General features: G+C 46.3%; 1 protein-coding gene across 1 annotated transcript in view; it reads left to right on the top strand.

Moving 5' to 3' along the window:
- NOL6 (nucleolar protein 6) overlaps positions 1-18711 on the top strand; it is a 117267-nt gene that overhangs the window by 57409 nt on the left and 41147 nt on the right. The window contains exons 19-22 of the mRNA XM_082256869.1: positions 638-801; positions 3277-3429; positions 6322-6419; positions 16966-17090. Coding sequence (XP_082112995.1) covers positions 638-801; positions 3277-3429; positions 6322-6419; positions 16966-17090 — 540 coding nt within the window. The remainder of the gene's footprint in view (positions 1-637; positions 802-3276; positions 3430-6321; positions 6420-16965; positions 17091-18711) is intronic.

The following is an 18711-nucleotide window of genomic DNA, read 5'->3' on the forward strand; positions in this document are numbered from 1 at the left end:
GTATATGTAATGACAGATCATGTGACACTTAGATTGCACACAGGTGGATATAATTTCGCTAATTATGTGACTTCTGAAGGTAATTGGTTGCACCAGAGTTTTTTATGGGCTTCATAACAAAAGGGGGTGAATACATACGCACATGCCACATTTCTGTTTTCTATTTCTAAAAAATAGTTTTATGTATATATTTTTCTCATTTCACTTCACCAACTTAGACTATTGTGTTCTGATCCGTCACATAAAATTCAGATTAACAAAATGTTGTCTGTAATGCAGGGCTTGACAAATTTTCCTGAAATCTAGGAGCCAGCTAAAAAAGTTAGGCGCAAGTTTTTTTTTTTTTTTTTAAACAAACCGCAAAAGGGACAGGACACCTCTTGCAGTGCTCCCCAGGCGCCAGGTCACTAATTCTAGTCGCCAATGCAACCTGGCGCCCGGGTGTCGAGCCCTGCTGTAATGTAACAAAATAGGTAAAAAGTCAAGGGGGGGGGTAAATACTTTTGCAAGGCACTGTGTACTTTAATGTCACACTGTTTTGAAGAATATGGTTTCCTGAGTCTCGGTTCCTTGTTTTTTTATTGTAAAATGTATTACCAGTAATTTCCCACTCTATTGCTCTCCATTTTCATTACAGGATGGCTATGTGTTCCGTCTCCAAGTTGCGTATCACCGAGAGCCGCAGTTTATGAAGGAGTTTATCACGCCGGAGGGGATGCTGAAGTACCGTGATACGGAGGAGTCCCTGCAGTTGGAACTGGAGACCATTCATCTGACTCAGCTGACAAGCACGCTGCATGGGTAAGGCATCCAGCAATGGGTCATTTTAGTCAAATAGGTTTTGTAAGCAATCCTCATTAACCCCAACCTATATATAAACAGTGATGGCAAACCTCGGCACCCCAGATGTTTTGGAACTAAATTCCCCATGATGCTCATGCACTCTGCAGTGTAGTTGAGCATCATGGGAAATGTGGTTCCAAAACATCTGGGGTGCCAAGGTTTGTCATCACTGATATAGAACCCGTGGGATCACTAATAAGATAATCAACTAGATTGACTGCTACATGCACTGGTCAGCATATCTGTGGCCAAAAAAGTCAAGGTGGTGCTGCGCTGGCTGGGATATGAAAAAACCTAAGTAACTGTGACAAAAAAAAGTATAACCAACTACATACAGATATGTACAGTACAGTCACATGACACCGGGGAGGAAAAATGGCTAATTGGGCCCAATTTGGACATTTTCACTTAGGGGTGTACTCACTTTTGTTGCCAGCGGTTTAGACATTAATGGCTGTGTGTTGAGTTATTTTGAGGGGACAGCACATTTACACTGTTATACAAGCTGTACACTCACTACTTTACATTGTAGCAAAGTGTCATTTCTTCAGTGTTGTCACATGAAAAGATAGAATAAAATATCTACAAAAATGTGAGGGGTGTACTCACTTTTGTGAGATACTGTATGTATCTGTTCCTGTATGTAGTTGGTTATACTTATTTTTGTCACCGTTACTTATGTTTTGCATATTTCGGATATTCCAGACAGCGTAGCACCACCTTTTTATATAGTTTTAATCCTCTTTAACCACTTAGCGACCGCCCCATGCAGATATATTGTGGCAGGGCGGCCGCTCTCTGCCCGTACGTGATCTGACACTTCCGCATCTTGGGCGCACGTGCACCGCTGTCGACTCTCTCCCGCTGTGATTGGACACAGCGGGAGCCAATCAGCGGCTCTGGCAGACACAATGTCCGCTGGAATCCTCCAATCATTCAGGAGTAAGGCAGAACGGCGATCTGTGAGAGGGGAATGTGCTGATCCTCTGTCCCTGCTAAGCAGTCGAAACACCTCCCCCACAGTTAGTAATCACTCCCAGGGAACACGGTTAACCCTTTGATCGCCCCCTGGTGTTAACCCCTTCCCTGCCAGCGTCATTAGTACAGTGACGTGCATATTTATTAGCACTGATCACTGTATTGCTGGTCCCCAAAAAGTGTCAGGTGTCTGATTTGTCTGCCACAATATCACCGTCCCGCTATAAGTCGCTGATCAGCGCCATTACTAGTAAATTTAATAAAAATATACCATAGTTTGTAGCCGCTATAACGTTGCACAATCCAATCAATATACACTTATTGGGATTTTTTTTTACCAAAAATATGTAGCAGAATACAGATTTGCCTAAATTGATAAAGAAGTTTGATTTTTTTGCATTTTTTATTGGGAATGTTTTATAGCAGAAAGAAAAAACAATTATTTTTAAAAAATTTTTAAATATAGAAAAATGGACCTACATTTTATTTTGGTTGTGTCGGATGACTACACAATTGTCAGTTAAAGTAACGCAGTGCCGTATCGCATAAAAATAGCCTGGTCATGAAAGGGATAAACCTTCCGGAGCTGAAGTGGTAATCCCTTAACCGATTCCGGACCGCCCACCGCATATATACTGCGGCAGGGTGGCCCTCCTCCGCGAACCGACGTAGGTCTACGTCGGTTGCGCATCTGCAGCTAGGGGGCGAGCTCGTCAGTGGGGACTCGGATGCACGGGGCAGGCGGCTCCGATTGCCGCCTGACACCCGCGATCGTTCCCCGCTGAGGGAGCAGGGCGGTTAGCTGATTGTTCTTCTCTCTGGAATGATCACAGAGCGTCTGTGATCCTTCTATATAGGATCACATGTTTCTATGATCATTTCACAAGCCACGCCCCCCCACAGTTAGAATCACTCCCCTAGGCTCCCGCCTCCGCCCTGCCTCCTCTCAGTGAGTATATAATGCTTTCAGTCCTTGCTCACTGAGAGGAGGCGGGTTGGAGGCGGGGCAGAGAACGGCCTGAATACAATACATAAAGTGCAACTCACTGAGAGGAGGCGGGGTGGTGGGCTGAATACACACAGTACAGCTCAGCTCCTGGGTAATACTGTGAGATTTCTGGCATGGAATACATCCCAGCTCACACTGCGAATCACCGAAAGACGTCATCGCCAATCGGACCCGGAAGTGAGGAGAGGAGGAATAAAGCAGAAAATAAGATATTTACTAGCAAAGAAAAAAAAAGTTTCCATTGGTAAAAGTCATTTTAAAGGGGATTACATACATCTATGTAATCCAACGTATTAAACATGGGTGGAACTCCGCTTTAAGTACCGATAAGCTGCAATATATAATAAACGTGTTTTCTTTGGTTGAGATTCAAAACTCCCTGGTGCATGCTAAATGACTGATGTGGTTTGAGTTACATTTTACAATTTACCTTTTATTTCTTCTAGGCTCCACCAGCAACTTCCTGCATTTGGAGGCACATCGCGGCTCGCCAAGCGTTGGATTAGGGCCCAGCTGCTGTCGGACAGCCTGTCAGAGGAATGTGTGGATCTTCTTGTGGCGCATCTTTTTCTGCATCCGGCTCCTTTCACTGCACCAAGGTACAGCCACAATGCACAGCACTGTACAATAAACCCGTGCTTTGCTCTAACAAGGCAAAGGGAGAAGTGGTTTTAATTCCGACTCCCTAGCAGCACATACTCTGCTTTTGACTCTCCAGCCGCTGATCCCGGGAAAAAAAAAAAAAAAACACTTTGAACTTCCCAATATGGGAACCTTTTCAATGGTGATGATGATTTTAACCACTTTATGCACAATCAAAAAAAAAAATCAAATACCTGTACGTCATTTTTAGGAAGTGATTATTCCGGAGTGATGCCTGCAGTTGGCATTCATGTGATAACCGATGCCGCTCGGCCGTTCTAACAAGTAGCAGGAGGGGTCGCCCCCCCCCCCCTCCTGCCTTCCACTGTTCTGCCGGGGTTTCCCATCCCAGCTGGGTACCTAAGCGACCATCCGGCACGTCCGCCAGCTGGTCGGAGACCCGAACAAAGCCGTAATCGGGTTCAATCAGGTCTCTGATGTAATAACCCGGAAGCGACGTCACTTCCGGGTTTTCTCAGCAGCCAACAGCGCCGATTTAGAAAAATCCGAAGTATTCAAAAATTTTTTGGCATTTTTTATTACTTTGAAGTGCAGAGGAGGGGTTTGATCTGGGGACCCCAGATTCCTTTTATAAAGAGTACCTGTCACTGCCTATTAGTGTCACAAGGGATGTTTATATTTCTTGTGACAGCAATAAAAGTGATCATATTTTTTTTTTAAGGAACAGTGTATAAAAAAAATATATAAAAATAAAAATTTTTAAGCGCTTTCGTCCCCGCATGCTCGCATGCCAAAGAAAACTCATACGTTAGTCGCGCCAACAAATGTAAACCGTGTTCAAATCACACATGTGAGGTATTGCCGCAATAATTCTAGCAAAACATCTCTGTAGCTTGAAACTGGTAACCGTCAATTTTTTTTTTTTTTTTAAAGCGTCGCGTATGGAGATTTTTAAGTACTATAGTTTGTGGCCATTCTGGGAGTTTGCGCAATTTTAAAGCATGACATGTTAGGTATCTATTTACTCTGCGTAACATTATCGTTCACATTATACAAAAATGTTGAACTAACTTTTAATTTTTTTTTAATCCAGTGAAATTCCAAAAAAATTGCATTTGATAGACCGCTTCCCAAATACCCTGTGACATGAAATATTGCAGAGACCGCCATTTTATTTATTCGGGGTCTGCTAAAATATATATATAATGTGTGTGTGTGTGTGTATGTATGTATATATATATATATATATATATATATATATATGTGTATGTATGTATGTATTTGTATGTATGTGTGTGTATATATATATATATATATATATATATGTGGGTTCTAAGTAGTATTCTAGCAAAAAATACTGAATTTAACTTGTAAGCAACAAATGTCGGAAATGGGCCTGGTCCTTAAGTGGTTAAAGTCCTAAAACACTGTTTAGTTTATTTATTTTTTAATTTTTTTTAGGGATATATCGGCCGCTGAAAGCTATTGGCACTTTGCCGATAGAAAAAAAACAAAAAAGCAGTGCCGATAATGGTATACTTCGTTACATTGACTTCAATGCAAAATTGCGTCCCATTGACTTCAATGCAAAAACTTTCCCTATTGACTTAAGTGCAAAATCGCGTCCTATTGATTTCAATGCAAAGACAGCAGCCACATTCATTAAATTTAAAGACAATTTTTTATTTTTTTTTCCAACTGTCCATTTTGGTTTTTGGCATCCTGAATTTTCGGTTGCGGCACCAGAATTTTAATCTTGTTGCACCACTAGTTTTTTTTACAATCTTACTTTGGCTGGAACAGAGGCACTCTCTCTGGGAAATTTGTTGAACTGATGCAGTTATACTTGACCATTAGAGGGTGCAATTGTCAAAAAAAAATCCCTAGGATCATTGTATATATTTTTTCTTGTTTTTTTCAAATAGATTGTACTTCAAAGGAGAAGTAGAGCTAAGACTTTTGTTGCCCTGCTACTTTGAAGTGTGCAGTTCGTTCTGCACTCCTGTGACCTGTTTTCAGCCAACAGCGGCTAAAGTCCGCTGTTCGGTGACATCACTCAGCCAGTCCAGCCGCTGGATTGATCCTGACTTTACACTCGGGATCTACCCAGAAGCCTGGACCAGCAGCTGGCTCATCCTCCCAGTGAACCGCTGAGAGCCTGAGTCAGCCGCTCCTTACCCATCTACAGCCCGGCGCTCCAGTGAGCGCTGAAGGGGCAGAGCAGAGAGCTTGGGACGAAGTCGCCGCTCCCGTTAGGGAGATTCACCCTCTTTCTTTGTCCTTTTTACCACTATCATTGAAAGAAAAAGAAAATCCCAAATTTTGGCTTGTCCCCAGAAAAGTAAGAAGGGAAATTTTTAAGAGCCCTGAAGAAACGGCCGCCCGTGCCGTTTTTTTCAGAGCCCAGAAGGAACGGCCGCCCGTGCCGTTTCTTCAGAGCCCTGTGCTGTGACCGACGGTTCCCTCGCGCATGCGCGGGAGTGATGTCACACGGCTTCGGCCAGTAGCACAGCAGGAGTCCCCAGACCTAAAAGGAAGATGGGCGAAGATGAATGCGGCCTCCAGCGTGGACGACGAGGGCTTTGTTTGGAGGTAAGTGTCGCACAATGTGCTAGTATGCAATGCATACTAGCACATTATGCCTTTTACTTTCCAGGTAAAAAAAAAACGACGAAAGACTTCCTCTTTAAAACTGATGTAGCTGCGGTAAACCAATGTAAACTGTTGCATGCACAGTTGCACACCAATGTTAACATGCGTTCGCGAATGTAAAACTGCACAAGCAGAAAATGCTTGAAAGATATAGGCTGCTCTGTCGCACTGGCACTGTGTAATTTGTTGAGGATTTCCATATGTCTATCTTGGAATGACAGTGTGTTGCCTTTCAGCTCCCCCCAGGTGGGCTTCCTGCGTTTTCTCAACCTCCTAGCGACATTTGATTGGAAGAACAGTCCTCTGATTGTGAATCTGAATGGTGACCTGACAGGTAAGTGTATCCAGGTATCTTTCTGTGTCTCTAATCCTGCAGGGCCCAGCTCAACTTGGTCGCTTTCATGTGCAGCAGCTGAATTATTTTGGTATTAAAGGGTAACTCCACTTTTGTGGGAGGGGGGGGGAGATAGCAAATAAAAAAAAAAAAAAAAAAAAAAAAAAGATAGCGTGTACAATTGCGAGTCATATTGTAATTGAATGTTATTAAAAATGACCTTTCCTTTTCAATCTGCAATGCTGTAACTTTCTGTAAAATGCAATATGGCAACCTTGATGTAGGTGGTGTACAGAAGGTGTAAAGTCTGCACTAAGATAGAAGTCAGATTTCAGGCATCCCCTGCAACTAAAATGTAGTTTCGCATTCGTTCATTGACGGACACAGCTCCTGATCTTTTTGACCATTGGGTTATGCTGCCCCCTACAGGAGTAGGACACAAAGGCAGAAAAAGAACTTAAACACGCCTATGGGCAGTCCCAGGAGGTATACTCCCCCTCTCTGCTATAGGTACTCTGTTTTCTTTTTTTCTGCCAGGTCAGGAGTAGGACCTTTTGTTTCTTGTTGGTATCTCTGGTCCTGGCAATTTTTTCTTTTTAGTTAGATTTTTTTTTTTTTTTTTGTCCTGTTTTTTCCCTGTGAGATCTACAATCAACTGCCAGAGTGGGCGACGGGCTGGATAATGTAGATCCAGTGGTCACCACAGTCTGGCGAGTGAGTGTGCACAGACCTCAGCTTTGCGCTAGGTCGTCTACAACACAGCCCCACCGGACGGGAGCTGCCTGCAAGTTAAGCGCCTCGCGAGTTTGCATATGACCAGGTCTCGGCCTGAGTCCCAGCATTCCTCCGGGCCAAACCCCCCCCCCATTTAGGTGGCAAGGAGGTTCTGTCTGAAGTAGTGCCCACCTGGTTCCTGCTATGGTGAGTAGCTAGCCCCCCTCTCCCCCTGGAGGGTTTTGTGGAGGACGAACCCCAGGGTTCCCCTCCTTCCCATTGGGCCCCCCCCCCTGTATCTTATGGTCCTGTGGGTCATATATTCCCCCCTTCCTCTCTTCCCCCCCCCCTCCACCGGGGTTGTATGGTGGTCTGGCTACCTCCCCGGGGCTGGGGCAGGGTGCTGTACTGACGATGGGGGCTGTACCTGGTTGAGGGATCCTGCCACTGCCCCCCCCTTTTTTCTGTGTTTTGTCTGGGCCCAGGGATCCCTCCTGAGTCTCTGGGAGCCTTGTGGAGCCGCCATTTTGTTGTAGCATATTTTCTGTATAGGCTGGTGGCCATGTTTGTGTAACCATGGCAGCCATTAGTCTGGCATTGAATTGAATGGCAGCCATTACTGTGGAGCCTTCTGGGAATCTATTTTAGCTGTAGGAGCCCCTCCTTTTATCTCTTGGTGCTGAGTCCAACCTTGGGATCTCAACTTGGTGCTTTCAGCTCTACAGAAGCCTCCCTTTGAAAATATTCGGGAGATTCCCCTGCTCACGCTGTCCCAGAAAGTGACTTTTTTGGTGACCATCACCTCTGCGCGCAGGGTGTCGGAAATTAGTGACATTGTCTTGTTCCCCTTATTTGGTGGTCCACTAAGATAACGTGGTTCTTCGACCCTGTCCGTCGTTCCTTCCTCAGGTTGTCTCTGCTTTCCATCTGAATGAAGACATTGTGTTGCCTTCCCTGTGTCCCAGGCCAAAACATCCTAAGGAAATTGTGCTGCATTCCCGGGATGTGGTTCGGGCTATTCGGGTGTAACTGGTAGCTACGGAGTCTTTTAGGAAGTCAGACTCACTATTTGTGCTTGCGGATGGACCTCGAAAAGGACTATCCGCTTCTAGATGGATCAGACAGACGGTGACTCAGGCCTATTCCATTAAGGGTCAGGTTCCTCCTTTCCCTGTGAAGGTGGTGCTCAGTGCTTCTTGGGCCTTTCGTCATCAGGCGTCCGTAACACTTGTGCGCAAGGCGGCTACTTGGTTGTCGCTGCACACTTTCAAAAGGTTTTATAAAGTGGATGTGTTGGCATCTACGAATGCCTCTTTTAGCCGCAAGGTTACTGTTTAGGGGGCTTGTTCCCTCTCTGGGGGTGTAATGTTTTCAGGTGGGCTCCAGTTGTTTTGGTTGAGCTCCTGTTACCTGGTTGGCTGCGGTTTAGCCTTGGGAAATTTTTCTTGCTGTACCCTCCCCTCATGTTTAACACTGCTTTGGGACATCCCAATGGTCAAGATGATCAGGAGCTGTGTCTGTCAATGAATGAAAGAGAAAATTTAATTTTTGACTTACCGTAAAATCCATTTCTCTGATGTTCATTGACGGACACAGCACCCACCCCTCTGTGGAGATGTATTACTTCTGACACTGCTTGTAACAAAACTGAGTCCCTATAGCAGAGGGCGAGTATACCCCCTGGGACTGCCCATAGGCGTAGTCAAGTTCTTTGACCCTGACCCTGCCACTTTCCCCATCAGAGTTCTACAAGTGCAGCAGCTGATTATTAATTATAAAATCAATCCCATTCACATTCGCTCTGCACATGGACACAGAGAAACAAACCGCTATTTCTTCAGAATAACAAAAGGTATGAATATGTAACAACGTTTGTTAAAATCCCTGCAATGTAGTTAATCACCCAGAGGGGAGGGTTTTATTCTCAACAAAAGTAGAGTTGCTTTTTAAAGTTGCATCCCATACAAAATATGCAGCCACATTTGTAGTCTGTTGCTTCCTCCATTATTGAGCTGGAGGAATAGTCCGCAGGAGCTAGAGCATTGCACTTCGTTCAGATAATTTGCGTTTCTGTTTCTTTATTATTTACAGTTTCATTCATGCTATCACAATACTTCCAGCTCTCATACACAGAAGCCGTAGTGTCACTCATGCACCCCTCCACTCCCCTTGTCCATTCACAAAGCTCCTTGTATTCTGTGAGCCAAGCTCTGTGTTGTGTTAAGGCCAACCAACATGCAACTACGCAGCAAAAAATAATAATTTGCACCACTTTTCTGTTGTCGCAATGCATTTCTCCCCAATGTACAGCCATGGCCAAAATTTTTGAGAATGACACAAATATTAATTTTCACAAAGTCTGATGCCTCAGTTTTTAGGATGGCAATTTGCATATACTCCAGAATGTTATGAAGAGTGATAAGATGAATTGCAATTAATTGCAAAGTCTCATACTGCCATGAAAATGAACTTAATCCCCCCCAATACATTTTCCTCTGCATTTCAGGCCTGCCACAAAATGACCAGCTGACATTATGTTAGTGATTCTCTCGTTAACACAGGTGTCAGTGTTGACTGGCTGAATCCTGGAAATCACTCTGGTTGGAAGCTTTAAAAGGAGGGTGGTGCTTGAAATCATTGTTCTTCCTCTGTTAACCATGGTTACCTGCGAGGAAACACGTGCAGTCATCATTGCTTAGCACAAAAAGGGATTTACAGGCAAGGATATTGCTGCTTCTAAGATTGCACCGAAATCCGATTATCAGGAACTTCAAGGAGAGAGGTTCAATTGTTGTGATTGAAGAAGGCTTTAGGGCGCCCAAGAAAGTCCAGCAAGCACCAGGACCATCTCTTACAGTTGATTCAGTTGCGGGATCAGGGTACCACCAGTGCAGAGCTTGCTCAGGGATGGCAGCAGGCAGGTGTGAGTCCATCTGTGAACACAGTGAGGAGAAGGCTTTTGGAGGATGGCCTGGTGTCAAGAAGAGCAGCAAAGAAGCCACTTCTCTCCAGGAAAAACATCAGGGACAGACAGATATTCTACAAAAGGTACAGGGATTGAATTGCTGAGAACTGGGGTAAAGTCCTTTTCTCTGATTAATCCCCTTTCCAATTTTTTGGGGTATCCAGAAAAAAACCTTGTCTGGAAAAGAAAAGGTGAGCACAACCATCAGTCCTGTGTCATGCCAACAGTAAAGCATCCTGGGACAATTCGTGTGTGGGGTTGCTCATCAGCCAAGGGAGTGGGCTCACTCACAAGCCATGAATAAAGAATGGTACAAAAACATCCTCCGAGAGCAACTTCTCCCAACCATACAAGAACAGTTTGGTGAGGAACAATGCCTTTTCCAGCATGATGGAGCACTTTGCCATAAGGCAGAATGATAACAAAGTGACTTGGGGAGCAAAACATTGAAATTTTGTGTCTATGGCCAGGAAACTCCCCAGACCTTGATTCCATTGAGAAGTTGTGGTCAATCCTCAAGAGGCGGGTACAAAACCCCCCCACAAATTCTGACAAACTCCAAGCATTGATTATGCAAGAATGGGCGACCATCAGTCAGGATGTGGCCCAGAAGTTGATTGACAGGATGCCAGGGCGAATTACAGAGGTCTTGAAAAAGAAGGGTCAACACTGCAAATATTGACTCTTTGCATAAAATTGATGTAAATGTCAATAAGACCCCATTCAGACTAGCGTGACTTGTCAGGCGACTTGTCAGCCTGACAAGTCACGCTCGGTCGCTCGCCATTGATTAGCACAGGACCCGTTCTAATAGGAGCGACACAAGTCGCTCCGACTTAGAAAAAGGGTCCTGTACTACTTTGGGGTGACCTGGGAGCGACTTGCATAGACTTCCATTATGTGAAGTCCCTGCAAGTCGCGCCGAAATCGCGGCGACTTCACAGGTCGCCCCTCGAAGTCGGATCGCGTCAGTCTGAAGGGGCTGTAAAAGCCTTTGACAATTATGAAATGCTTGTAATTATACTTCAGTATACAATAGGACCATCTGACAAAAAGGCCTAAAAACACTGAAACGGAAGACTGTGAAAAGTAATATTTGTGTCATTGTCAAAACTTTTGGACACCGTTCTACTAGTGTACTGGCTGTGTTCCGGGGACTGTCAAATTCTCAGAAAAAAAAAAATTAAAAGCCTAAAATACACTTACCATTTACTGGTGAGTTCCTCCCTGCTCTAGTTTGCTTTCCCCTATCAGCAGGCTCAGGTCAGTGACGCTGCAGGAACCCCTCCCAGATAAGCAGACCCATGTACTTACCTTCAAATTTCACTCTTTCAGTCACATTTCTTATATAGATAAGGGGATAAATTCAGCTGTGTGTATTTATACCTTACCAATGTTATTGAAGTGTTCTGCTGCTGCTACACTTGTACATTCAGTCGTTTTTCTTTTGTACTGTGTTAAATAAAAATGTGTAAAATTATTGTAAATTTGTATTAGGGTAGATGCTAACTCTAGAATCTCATATAGGTTTTACCATGTTAACCAGTTCGGCTCCAGAGCAATTTATTTTATTTTTTTCGCATACTTGTAAATATCCTAATTTGTGGCAATAAAATGACTTAAACCCCAGAACATTATATATTTTCTGAAAGCAGAATCTCTGTAGAATAAAAAGGTGATAGTTGCAAATTTTTGTGTTGTAATATTTGCACAACTGTTTCTCTTTCGTTCATTGACGGACACCGCTCCTGATCGTCTTCTAAACCATTGGGTTATACTGACCCCTACAGGAGTAGGAGACTAGGCAGAAAAAGTCTGGCTATGCATATGGGCAGTTCCAGGGGGTATATTCCCTCTCTCTGCTATAGGTACTCAATTTTTTCTGCCTAGTCAGGAGTAGGGACCTGGTTTCTTGCTGGGATCTCTGGTCCTGGCAATTTTTTCCTTTTTAGATTTTGACTGCTGGATTGGGCGGCGGGCTGGATAATCTAGATCTAGTGATCACCCCAGTTTGACCAGTGAGCATGCGCAGACCTCAGCCCTGCGCTAGGTCGGCTTTGACATAGCCCCACCGGATGGGGCTGACCTGCGTTAAACGCCTCACGAGGTCATACATGACCTGCTCCTGGCCGACAGCCCCCCACTTCGATGGAGAGGAGGTTCTTTCTGGAGCGGTTCCTGGTATGGTAAGTAACTGTCCCCCTTCTCCCCCTGGAGGGTTTTGGGGTGGACGTGGGCCCCTCCTTAGGATCCCAGGGCTCCCCCTCCTTCCCGTTGGCACCCCCATTATTGGTCTGGTGGTCCATGAGGGCCATATCTCCCCCCTCCCCCCCTTTCACTTGCGCTGGGGCTGTGGGGTGGCCTGGTCCACCTTCTGGGGTGGGGGCAGGGTGCTGTGCTGGCGATGGGGGGGGGGGTGTACCTGGTGGGGGCTCCTGCCTGTCCTGTTTTCTGAGGCCTATGGATCCCTCCTGGGAGCCTCATGGTGCCGCCATTTTGCTGTAGCCTGGGTGCTCAATGCACGGCGGAAATGTTTGTGGTGGTTTGCCATTAATAATAGCGGCCACCATGACCGTGGAGCGTGGCGATTTCGATGGTGGGAGCCCCTTCTCCTCCACTGGTGCTGACTCCTGGATCCTTTCACTTCCTGTTCGCCGCACATGGAGTGTGGATTATCCTGGTGGCGGGAGGTGCCTGTTTCTGCTGGGTGGTGAGTCTGGTGGGTCCTCTCCCTCTCTGCTGAGGATTGATTAGGTGCTCTGTTACTGGCGACTGCGTGGTGCTGCCGGAGCAGTGGGGGTGTCCCTTAGTTGTGTTTTTACAATTTTTTTTTTTTGTGGGGTCCCCCTATTGACTTATGGAGTCTTTGAAGCACGTTTCCCCACCTAATACCCTCTCAGAGGCTGCGGGGCCCTCCGGGTCCCAACCATCCATTGATGCACTGACGGCGGTCCTGGAGTCCTTTGTGTCCGGGGTGGAGGTGGTTTTTGGGCGACAGTCTAGCAAAAAGTGCTCCCCGCCTTCCCCTGCCTCATCTGTTTCCTTGGATCCTGAATCTGATTCAGCCGCCGCGGACGTGAATCACTCTGCTGGGTCTGCAACCATGTGCCTAGAGTTCTCAGATAGTGAGGATGATTCCTCCACTACTGTAGCCGTGCATGAAAAAGCGCTGATGGATACACTGATTGTATCTGTGCGTGAGACCTTTAAAAAAAGAGGCCGCAGCTGAAGCTGCAACTGAGGCGTCAGTTCTCTTTGGCACTCGCAAGCTATCCAGAGTGGTAAAGGTGTTTCCTTTCCCCGCCTATTTTGACAGAATTGTCGCTAAAGAGTGGGAACGTCCTAAATGTCTCCTTATTGTCACTATTTGTTATGCTGTACCCCTATGAGGAGTCCCTTCTAAAAAAGTGGACTGTTACACCGGTGGTGGACCCTCCGGTCTCCAGATTGAACAAGGCAACCATGATTCCAGTTAAGGAGTCCCTGGCTTTTAAGGACCCGGCTGACAGGAAGGCGGAGGCTGTGGACTGCAATATGTACACTGCGGCTGGTTCAGCACTGAGGCTGGTATTGACCATTGCACTGGTGTTGCAAACTCTGACAGAGTGGGCTAAGCTTTTACATCGTGACCTGGAGGGGAGCAGCTCCCCCCGCCTTTTGCTAAGCTGGCGGACTAGTTGGTCCAGGGGCTGCAGTTTATCTGTGATGCCTCTTAGGATGCGGCTAGGCTCTCTGTTTCAGCAATGGTCCTTTGGTGTATTTTCTGGCTCAAATGCTGGTCAGACTTCTTAAAAGGCCTGGACTGATCCGGGGGTGGGTGGGGGGAGTACTTTTCTTCCACAGACTAGTAAAGGGCAAGAACCCTAGTCCCAGACTTGGGCCATCCTTCTCGGCTCATAAGACGTTTTTCGTCCCTCAGGGGCGACTGACAAAGGATCAAAGCCTTTCAGGGCCTCCTCTGGTGGATCCAAGAGAACTTGGTCTTGCAAGTTGGGAGCGGGCTTCTCCAGACCCGTGGACAAGGCTCCTTCAGCATGAAGGTGCGCCCTCACCCGTATCGGGGGGTGGGGGGACGCCTTTGCTGGTTTCCGGACCCATGGACTTCCTGGTACAAGACAAGTGTGTCCAAGAAGTCATACAGTCCAGCTACAAGATCGCATTTCGCTCTTACCCTCCGGCAAGGTTCTTTCCTTTCCAACTTGTGCCTGTCCCCAGACCGCTTACAGGGTCTGTTTTGTGTGCAAGACCTGTTACGTTAAGGGAGATTTTCCCGGTTCCGACATCGGAATGTTTTCAATGTTTTTACTCAAACCCTGCTGTCCCAAGGACCAATCTTCCATCCTGCTTTGACGGCTTGGCTGTTGAACGCCAGGTGCTGATGGATATAGGTTTGTCTGAGTCAGTGATTCCAAAGCTGTTAAAAGCTAGGAAATCTACTTCTAGGAAGATCTACCATTGTACGTGGGAGACGTACAATGCGTGGAGTGAGTCTCATGGGATTCATCCTCGCTCTTTCTCGGTGGCTCGGATCTTGACCTTCTTTCAGCAAAGGGTTGAGCAAAATCTAGCCTTGAGTACTATCAAGGGTCAGGTGACGGCACTTGGCCCCTCCAGTGCTGTCCCCGTTGCCACCTTGGGACCTCAATTTGGTGCTCTCAGTCCTCCCGAAGCATCTTTTTGAGAATCTTCTGGAGATTTTCCTGCTTATGCTGTCCCAGAAGGTGGCCTTCTTGGTGGCTATAACCTCTGCGCGCAGGGTGTCGGAATTGGCGGCGTTATCCTTTCGTTCACCTTACTTGGTGGTTCACGGAAATAAGGTGGTTCTTCACCCCTGTCCGTCATTCCTACCAAAGGTTGTCTCTGATTTTCATTTGAATGAAGACATTGTGTTGTCTTTCCTGCGTCCCAGGCAAAAACATCTGAAGGAAATTACTTTGCATGCCTTGGATGTGGTTCAGGCAATTAGAGTGTACCTGGCAGCTACGGAGTCTTTTAGGAAGTCAGACTCACTATTTGTGTTTACGAATGGGCCTCGGAAAGGGTTGTCTGCTTCCTCTGCAACCTTTTCCAGATGGATCAGACAGACGGTGGTTCAGGCCTTATCCATCAGCAGTCATGTTCCTCCTTTCCCTGTCAAGAAGCACTTTACTCGGGCGCTCAGTGCCTCCTGGGCCTTCTGTCATCAGGCGTCAGTGATGCAGCTTTGCATGGCGGCCACCTGGTGGTCGGGGCACACTTTCTCAAAGTTCTATAAAGTGGATGTGTCGGCATCTGCGGATGCTTTCTTTGGTCGCAATGTTTTGCAGGCTGCGGTTTAGAGGACCTGGTCCTCTTTGGGGGTGTATTTTTTTTCAGGTGAGCTCCAGCTATTTTGGTTGAGCTCCTGTTTACCTGGTTGGCTATAGTTGGCCTTGGGGAATTTCTTTTTCGCTGTTCCCACCCCTCACATTTGACACGGCTTTGGGACGTCCCAATGGTTAGGAAGATCAGGAGCTGTGTCTGTCAATGAACGAAAGACAAAAGGGAATTACTGACTTACCATAAAATTGTTCATTAATGGACACAGCACCCGCCCGTCAGTGGAGTTGTAATTCTTCTGACACTGCTTGGAATTTTGGTACCTATTTACTCATTGAAGAGGGTATACTCCCTCTCTCTGCTATAGGTACTCCCGTTTTTGTTACAAGTCTTAAAATTGGGTGCGCCCGAAATATCTCCAAAAACTATGATGCCCAATATGCACTTCGCTGCCAGCTCTGTGAAAGTAATTGGCAGCTATTAGCTTGTAATTAAAGGTTCATGCACGTCCAAAGAGCTCAGCTGATTAAAGTCATTTTAAATCATCATTTTTGCCATTAAGGCCTTTCTTTAGGCACTTCCTTTTAAGAAGGGACAACCCTCTGTTCCTTCTTTTCCAACTGTGCCCTGTGACCTCTGGTATTGCTGTGTTCCGCTCAGGCTTGCTGATATTTGTATAGATTCCTCCGCCTCCCCTGCAGAGAGGGCTGGCAAGGGACAAAGCCAGTCCTGGCTCTAAGCTATAGCTCAAGGGAGAAGAGAGAGCTGATCCCTGGTGGCGTACGTCCATGCAGTCCTACAATGGTGGTGAGAGTAACAACCTCAGCCTGGACTCCAACCAGGCCACACCCCTAATGCATTTCGCTAAACCCCCCCCCCCAGAGCTTAATCATGGGCATTAAGATGGATGATTAACCACTTTCCGACCAACCGCCGTAGTTTTACTGCAGGAGGTCGGCTCTATTACGCGAAACAACGTGGCAAGTTTTTTCCATCGGAGGCTTTAAGGGGCCGTGCCCACGTAAAAATCACACGTTTATACATGTTAAAGGTTTTATTTAAAGATCTAAGGTTTTAGTCATCAGGTTTACCTAAATTTTTAGATATGAAACCTAAAGAAATTTATTATAAGCACACAGCTTGTAAATAAAGGTGAGGAAGGGACTGTAGCACCCTTTGCAGCTCCTGTATTGTGTTTTTTTTCTTCTTTTTTTAAGCTGAACTCCAGGTGGATGAAATGCATATCAACTATGTATTACCTTTCAAAAGGTTTTCCATTTCTATCCATTCACTCCTGAGATATACACAAGACAGCACAGCCCGGTCTGGCAGGTCAAAAGATCTGACTTTTCTCTGCTGTCGCTCAGTAACAATTACAGGTCTTGTCCTTCTCCCAGTGACTGGACAGGGAAAAGAGAAGCAGAAAATGTATGAGTTAATCTTTGTCAGTCTGCGCACTTCTCCCATCCCATCAGCATGCTCCTCAGCAATTTTTTTACTCTTTCCACTCTATGTAAACCAAAAACAATTTTAGATTGTATTACCTTTCTTTTTTTCTTCTTCTGGTAGGTGATGAAATAAAGGAGATTCAGGATGGCTTTTCGTCAGCCCGTGCCCAGTTACCGGTCATGTTCATTGCGACACCAAAGGATAAGAAAGCATCAGTGTGGACCAAGAAACAGCCGAACACTCAGGTAAGGGGACCCTCTCTCTTGTGTCATTTATACTGAGGGTACGAGAAAACAAGCCTGCAGAACATGGAATAAGAATACGATATCACAGTTCCCAATCTGCTCTCTTGCTCTGGGTTAATAATTTGAAAGGTCGGGGTCGATAGCCAGGGACATGGTATTTCTCTTCTGTTCGTTGAAGGACGCAGCTAGATTTTCATGACCGATAGGAAACCAGTCTTCCTATCAACATCCTTGAGCTCCGGGCGAATCATCTCTCTATCCCACTGGACCTCCCTTCCCAAGGGTTTGCCCGATCAGGGTCCAGTTGTACAATGCCACAGCCATGGCCTACATCAACCACCAAGGCAGCACCTGCGGCTCTGGAGGCATCTCTGATTCTTAAATGAGCGGAACTTTACACCCCGAGCCTTTATCTAGCAGTTCACATTTCAGGACTTGAAAATTAGCAAGCAGACTATTTCAGTCATCAGAATTTGGATCAGAGGAAAGTGTTTCTACATCTAGAGGTTTTTCTCCAGACTTGTCAATGCTGGGACAAGCTAGACAAGGATCTCTGTGTTTAGACTCAATTGGAAGGTTCCCAGATTTGTGTCTAGGTCACGGGATCTTTGGGCAGAGGCATTGGATGTGCTAGTAGCTCTGTGGCGCCAATAATCCCCAATATATTCCTTAACCGCTTGAGCGCCAGAAGATTTTACCCCCTTAATGACCAGACAATTTTATGCTATTCGGCACTGCGCTGCTTTAACTGGTAATTGCGCAGTCATGCAACGCTGTACTCAAACTAAATTTATATCATTTTTTTTCTCTATCCTTCATTGACGGACACAGCTCCTGATCTTCTTAACCATTGGGTTTTACTGCCCCCTACAGGAGTAGGACACTAGTTAGACATAAAGCTTGACTACGCCTATGGGCAGTCCCACTCTCAGCTATAGGCACTCCGTTTTTTTTTTTCTGCCTAGTCGAGATTAAGGACCTTGTTCCTTGCTAGGATCTTGGCTCTGGCAATTTTTAAAGTTTTTCCTTTTTAAGGGATCTTTCTAATTTTCTTGTGAAAATCTGCAATCAACTGCTGGACTGGGCGGCGGCCTGGATATTTGCTAAAATCCAGTGGTCATCCCAGTCTGGCCCACTGGACGGGGGCTGGCCTGCAAGTTAAACGTTTGCCTGAATCGCAGCATTCCTCCTGGCTGACAGCCCCCCCATTTCGATGGAGAGGAGGTTCTGTCTGGAGCGGTGCCCACCCTGTTCCTGGTATGGTAAGTAGCTGTCCCCCCCCCTCTCCCTCTAGAGGGTTTGGGACCCCGGGTTCTACTCCTTCCCATGCAGCCCCCCCCCCCCCCCCTCTTGTGGTCCCTGCGGATACTTCGCCTCTCCATCTGCCTACAACCTTTCCCCATGGGGGTGGCCATGCCACCTTTTCAGGTCGGCCTGGGGTGCCAAGCTGGCGATTGGGGTGGGGGGTGTGCAACAGACTCTTGTGACCCCCCTCCTGGGCCCCCGGGTGCCGTGTGGGGCTGCCATTTTCTTGTATTCTGTTTTCTGTAGATTTGGCAGCCATGTTTGTGTAGCCTAGATGGCCATTTTCTAGTGGCTTCTCATTGCTAATAGCGGCGGC

This window comes from Pelophylax lessonae (assembly GCF_965119305.1).
Source record: "Pelophylax lessonae genome assembly, chromosome: 1".
Classification (NCBI taxonomy): Eukaryota; Metazoa; Chordata; class Amphibia; order Anura; family Ranidae; genus Pelophylax; species Pelophylax lessonae.